The following is a 6946-nucleotide window of genomic DNA, read 5'->3' on the forward strand; positions in this document are numbered from 1 at the left end:
TACATCAATCCAATGTCAGCAGCTCACTTTGCAAAAGCCTTTAAAACTCTCCAGCCACAACTCAGAAATTAAATGATTCCCTCCAGATCAACTCCCTCCAGAATGGCTCTGCTTGTAATTCTGGTGGTGGCAGGGTAGACAGGACCAATGAGCAGCGACAGCTCCAGGTTGCTGCAAAGGCCGCCAGTGTGCCCTCCACCATGCCCGTGGGCACCAGCCCCTCTCTGCCCTGCCACACCGCATCACCTCTGTGATGACCCACAAGTGCTAGATGGACGGCTAGGCAGAGTCCCTTCTGCTCCCACCTCCCAGAGCATGCAGGACCCCACCAGACCAGTTCCACGCACTCTTTCCTGTACCTCTTCCCTCCTCTCTGAAGTCTGTCTTCTGGCTTCGTCTAATGTCGTCCCTGGTCCTGCCTTCCTCCTCTCGAGATACAGGAGTCTGCTGATAGCTTCACCCAAGTTCCTTCCACCTGGTGCTCAGAATTTAACACTGCCCTGTCACTGAATCACACACTGCTGAACCACATTACCTCCAGCAAGTCTGCTCTGTGCCCAGCTGGATGGTAAACTCCTACAGGGCAGGATGAGGACCACACCTCAAACTCCTTCAACCGCCCCACCGCCGCCCGGGCAAAAAACAACAGCATAAGCTCAGCCTCCCACTGGGTAAACCTATCCACAGCAAACGCCTTTCAGACAGCCCATCAGATAGAAGGGGCCAACAGCACTCTTTAGAGTCCCTGGAATACGTGGGCTCGAGGTGAGGTTTGATCACAGAGGGTACCCAGCTCCTGGCATCAGATGGCTGCTCCCCCACAGCAGGGCATGTCTTCCCAATTCCTGGGCCCTCAGTGCCCAGCACTGGGTCCTCAGAAAACATTCACTGAAGGAGCAGATCATCTCCAGGGTCCATGCTACTTTTGGTTTTCCTTTCTCCCAGAAACCTCAATTCACAGGAAGGCAGAGGGAAAGCTTCGACTATCAATGCCTGCCCAGTGACCAGGAAAACTGAAGACTACTTTTCAGAATGAACTTGGCGACTTCCTGCCAAAGTGAACAATGCTGTGGTGCAGATCACAAAATCAAGCTCACTGCAACCTTTTTCTAACCAACTCTGCCCTCAACTTCCCTGTTTCCACCAATATCACTCCCCAATCACTAGGCCTGCAGCCTTTCCAGTACCTCTGATCAGTTTGGCCCTTTGGGGCTTCTGGAAAGCTATACGCCCAAAAGCATGTCTCCTTGCTCCTGGAAACCTCCCATCCTTTCCCTTCTAGTTGTGGGGCCCACACTCACACAAGACCTCTACTGATTCCGAATCTTTATGGCATCCTTCCTAGCTCTAACCGCCTCCCCTTCACAGACCTTACACACCACCCTCAGCCTATTACTTAAGTGCTGTTTCCAGCTAGTCCAGCCTCTACTTAAATCAGAACTTTTCACTTTTTAAACCATCAAGTCTTCTGTTCTGTTCTCACTGACTCAGGCCCATATTCACTCTCATATCCCGGAAACTCTGACCAATCCTTCTGCCTCAGTGAGGATGCTCGCTGTGTCTGTCCTTCCAAGAACTGGGCCTTCTCGGCCATCTCAAAATCTTGGCAGAAGTCTCAACTCTGCTTATCCACATCCCACCCACGGGCAGGGGCTCAGGGCCAGCCCAGCTTCTCACACAAAGCTTTCCCCATCCTTCAGGCCACCAGCAACCTCCACTCCGCAGACCTGTGTCTAGCCTCACACACTGCCTTCCTGTTGACTCAAAACACTCTCCCCCCCCCCCACCACCAACCCCCCTACCCCCCAATCCCCCCCCCAAACCCCGCCCGGCCAAAGTCAGAACAGCTGGTAAGGAAGATCAGCTGCTTCTTACCACGTGATCCTGCCCAGACCACCAGACTTTCAGAATCTCACAGAACTGTTGCTATGACACATGAGAATTTACATTAATGCGATTCATTCATCTCACATTCAAAAACAGACCATCCAGGTAGAGGATTTGGATATCCTTCTAACACTGGCCAAGGGCAGTTATTTCCCATCATTCACAACCCTGCAGCGGCTAAGTCTCAGTATACCTTAATGAAATGTAAGACAAGGGAGAAAGCACTTTGATTGGGGTACTTTTCCTCATATCCTCCATTGAGACACTCGGGAGGTTCTCTGCTACAAATTTTGGGTGACTGCAGAAATATGGGGGTGGAGGGAAGAGGAGACAGGTGTTCCAGGAAAATCTAGTGACAACGGCGCTGGTCTTAGGAGTGAGGCGTGAACACTAAGCCAAAGTCAGCAGTAGGCACTGACTGGGCACACTGCCAGTAAGCCATCAGTGGGCAGCAGGAACAGGAGAACTGGGGAGTGGGATACAAGCAGGGTCCACGGTTGGGGGGCGGGGAGCACGTGGACAAAGAATGCTTCAGACCATCGTATCTGGCTCCCTTCCTTCCCAACGTGCATGCCCATGACAACGGCTAGCACCGCCAAGAGCGCGCGGTAAAATCACTTCCAACCAGAGACCAGGGCACTCTGATAACGCCGGCCTAGCCGGCCCCGATACCGCCAGCCCCGGGCCTCACCAATGGAGATTTCTTGCGCGAAAGCCAGCGAGATGAGCAGCAGAGGCAGCCCCACGGCGATGCACGTGACCATCTTGTCCACGGCCAGCTCCAGCCGCAGCCCCTTAAACTTGGGCTCCGAGGGCTCCTTCAGCAGGAAGTCCGAGAAGACGTACTCGGTGGCAAGGTGCGCAATGGCCATTGCTGCGGCGCGCTGGGCTGGGCCGGGCAGGTTCGCGAGGCAGGCCTGGGGACCGCCGGCGTCGGGAGGGCGGTGCTGCGCCTTAGCCCGTCACCAGCCCCGCCCGCGGGTTTCGCTTTCCCTTTGCCCGCTCCCCGGTGGCTCCCACATTCCGCCGGTCTTGTACCGCGATGCGCCGCAGCCGTCTTCTCCGGGCGCCTGGCCTGGCGGGTCCCGGGGCTGCTCCGCGGGCACGGGAGCCCGGGTCACGCCCGCTCCTCCACCGCCGGCCGGGGCGCAGCCACTCCGGCAGGTCCCTGGGCTCCGCGCCGCCGCCGCGCGCCCGAGGGCGAGAGTCTGCGGCCGAACAAAGCGCGAAGCCCGCGGTGAGGCCCCGGCTGCGGCTGCCGCCGCCCCGCGCGCTCTAGGCCCGCCCCGCACGCTCTCCCGGAACCTCAGAGGAGCGCGAGCGCCGAGGGGGCGCGGCGTTTCCGGAAGCCGCGGGGCGCGGGGCGCGGTGGGCGCGGCAGCGCCGGCAACCCTGGGATCCACCCCCGAAGCGGGTGTCCGTGCGAGCCGCTCCTCGGCGAGTCCTCGCGCCCCTCCCACCCTCATCCCCTCCTCTTCCGGGCGCCGGGGAGTTTGAAGTCCCTTCCGAAAGTGACCTGTCGCCCTGTGGACCGCACGGCCCCTTACGCCTCACCCCCAGCATTTCTACATGGCGAGATCAGGTCAGCAGGCGGTGTAAAGACCTCAGAGAGCAACGGGCGCCTTAAAAGGCGATGGAGCGGATTAGACCGTGCAGACGTGGGAGAGCGGGCGCTGGACTCCAGCAGGAACACTGGGGGCCAGGGAGGCGCGGGCTTGGGGTGGTGAGCCTGCGCCTGACTCGGTCTCACGGGTCTATGCTTCGCCTCTCGCTTTGCCCGCGGGAGCCTCGGTCTGGGATGCTGAGAGACAGTCAAGAGACGCTGTGATCAGCAACACTTGGAGCTGGCAGGACTTTTGAACAGGAGGGCTCCTTGGACCGGGGCTGCCGGCTTGCTCTTTGTACACGGGCAGGTCCGTGCAGGCAAGCCTCTTCTGTGTGCGCTCACCTGCCCTGTGTACATCTCCACCCCGCCCTGCCCTCGGAGCCCTCGCCCCATGGCCTGCGCGACCCTCCGCTTAGGAGACTCATGGGACCAGGACGGCACAATGGCCAGAACCACAACCCTCGTCTCCTCTCAGCCTGAACTCCAGTCTTCCCCATCTTGCTCAAAGCAGCGCCACCCGACCACGCGCCCAAACCAGACAGCTGCACTGCCCTGTGTGACGGCGCTGTCTCTCCCAGCTGCCTGAACCAATTTCCAAATTCTCTAGCTTCTCGCTCCTAAATATTGAACATCTGATCATTTTCCTCCACCTGCGCTGCCATCCTCTCTCCTAACCACGTACAGGTAGGCCCTGCAGGCCTGCAAGCTCTTCTCCCCAGCAACTGCCGAAGGGAATTTGCAAAAGCTCCAGTCTATCCTATCACTCCCCTTCTTAAAGTGTACCTTATTTTTAGGATAAAATTCAAATTGTTTAGCATGGCTACTGCCTGCCTTACCAGTTTCACTACTTTCCCTTCAGTTCTTCAACTTAGCCAGCTCTTGCCTCCTCCAGACCTTCTCCTGCCCCAGATCACATCCACAGGTCACATCACATCAGGTCACATCCTGGCTTGTTCTGCTGGATGTCACTTCCCCTGGAGAGTCTTCCTTGGAAACACTAAACAGGATTAGGCCCCTTTCGTAAATATTCTTGTGATGCCAGATGCGGGCTTTGGGAAAGTTACATGCCCCGTCTGTATCTCAGTGTTTTCATCTGTAAGGTGATTATACTGCTTAGGATTGAGGTAAAGATCGAAAGAGTGAGTATACAGAAGGTGCCTAGGACGTTGTCTGGCGACTGATGGGTGCTGTATACATGTTATCCATTACTGTTCCCCTCTATTTTTCCTTCTTAATGAAAATCACAATTACAGTTCAACAAGTATGTGTTTAACTGTCCACTGATTTAGGGTTTGTCTCCCCCTTTATAGCTATAAGGTGCATTTAGGGATTAAATAACACACCCTCCTCTAAATCCTCCCTTCCCCCTCTCCTTACTCCAGTGTGATTTGTTAGAAGGAAGCCAAAGCAGCTGCAGGCCTCATAGCTATGGTCCCAAAACTCTTGTTTTGTTCATTAGAGACCCTTGACATTTGGATATGAAATCTTTTGTGACCAAAATAGTCAAAGTCAAGAGAGTTAAGCCCACTACACGGCCTGTTCTGTTTATATATTTATTTATTCATCTAAGTAGTGTTTGCTGAGCAACTATTGTGTATCTGCACTGTGAGCTGTGCTGGGGTGCAGCAGTGAGCAAAATAGGTTTGAGGTCCTTGTTTCCATGGGGTCTAGATTTCAAGCAGACAGACAAAAGTCAAACTAACAGGTAAGATGGATATATCCCAGGATTAGGGCAACTAAAGAAAATAATGGAAATTGGAAATAACTTGGGAGGGGTCCACTTTAGAGAGGGCAGTCTGGGGAACTTACATCTGAACTAGGAAAGGGTGAGGGTGCTGGAAAGAGCCTTCCAGGCACAGAAAGCAGTGTGTGCAAAGGTCCTGAGGCAAGAAGGAACTAGCAGGGCACAGGAACTGATAAAAGCTGAAACAGAGAGGAGTCAGAGGTAAAGCTAGAGATGTGGACATAATGGGCAGCCAAATGAGTCTGAGTTTTATAGATGAAGGTAAGGAGTTTGGATACTATTAAATGTGAAACCAAAAGACAGTAAAGGAAATTTATCAGGTTAAGTGATGTGATCGGATTTGGAGGACTGTGTGGACTGTGGTTAGAGGGACAGAAGCGACCTGGAGAGGCTGGGTAGGGACTGCCACCGTGATCTGCTTGAGCAGGGTTTGGAGTCTGTAGCCCAGGAAGAAATACATTTTGAGTTTATTAGCATAAAGATGATTTTCAGATCCAGGAAGATGAGTGAAATAACCTATGGAGGGAGTATAACAAATTACCGCTGACTTGGTGGCACACGATTATCTTTTCTGTCTTTGTCTGCACTGGGTCCTCACGGCAGCTCAGCAGGCTTCTCTAGTTGCATGTTTCAGGCTTAGTTACCCCCCAGCATGTAGGATCTTAGTTCCCCAGTCAGGGATCGAACCTGAGTCCCCTGCATTGGAAGGCAGATTCTTAACCACCGGACCACCAGGAAAGTCTCACATTTATTTTTCAACAGTTCTGGAAATCTGAAGTTCAAAATCAGTTTCGCTGCAAAAAGTCAGGTGCCAGCAGGCCTCCAGAGGCTGAAAATCTGATCCTTTGCCTTTTCCAGCCTTGAGGAAGCATTCCTGCATCTCCAAAGCCTGCAGCATAGCACCTTCCTTCATGTGTCCCATAGCTCCCTTGTCTTTTTTTATAAAAACACCATGCTTGCGGGCATATTCAGTCACTGTTTTGTGTCCAACTCTTCCCAACCCCATAGACTGTAGTCCATCAGGCTCCTCTGGGATTTCCCAGGCAAGAATACTGGAGTGGGTTGCCACATTTCCTCTTTCAGGGGATCTTCCTGATCCCAGGGATCAAACCCATGTCTCTTGCATCAGCAGGCAGATTCTTTACCACTGTGCCACGTGGGAAGCCCCATAAGAACACTGCGGTTACATTTAGGGCCAATCTGGGCAATCCAACATAAACTTCCCATCTCAAGATTTGTTAACAATCATAGCTGCAAAGTCTTTTTGCCGTACACAATAACATTCACAGGTTCAGGGAGTGGGACCTGGAATCTCTGGCGATACTATTCAGCCCACCCCGGAGGGACAAACGAAGAAAAGGGCCCAGTTCAAGTCAGGAGGCATGCTAAGATGTAAGTCAGAGGGAGGAGAAGGAACTCGAAAGAGACTAAAAGGAAATAGCTGCTGAGGAAGAAGGAAGGTTGGCAGGCGATGTTATGGAGCCAGGGAACTAGAGGGTATCCAGAAGGAAGGAGCTGCCACGTGTTACTGAGAGGTTAAGTAAGATAAAGACTGGGAAGAGGCCACAGACCGTGGAATCATTTCCATTATCAGTATTATAGTCATGATGGTTTTGATAACAGCAGACTGGGGTGCAGAGGTGGGCAGGGCCCTCTGGAAGGGAAACCATTGGAACGGGTGGAAGCATGCATCGGGTGAGGAGACAGAC

The 6946-nt window shown here is 53.5% G+C and overlaps 1 protein-coding gene across 1 annotated transcript in view; it reads right to left on the minus strand.

Annotated features, from left to right (window-relative positions):
- PANX1 (pannexin 1) overlaps positions 1-2908 on the minus strand; it is a 53050-nt gene extending 50142 nt beyond the window's left edge. The window contains exon 1 of the mRNA XM_065936786.1: positions 2579-2908. Coding sequence (XP_065792858.1) covers positions 2579-2759 — 181 coding nt within the window. The 5' untranslated portion in view covers positions 2760-2908. The remainder of the gene's footprint in view (positions 1-2578) is intronic.
- Positions 2909-6946: the final 4038 nt, after the last annotated feature.

Source organism: Muntiacus reevesi, chromosome 5 (genome assembly GCF_963930625.1).
Source record: "Muntiacus reevesi chromosome 5, mMunRee1.1, whole genome shotgun sequence".
NCBI lineage: Eukaryota > Metazoa > Chordata > Mammalia > Artiodactyla > Cervidae > Muntiacus > Muntiacus reevesi.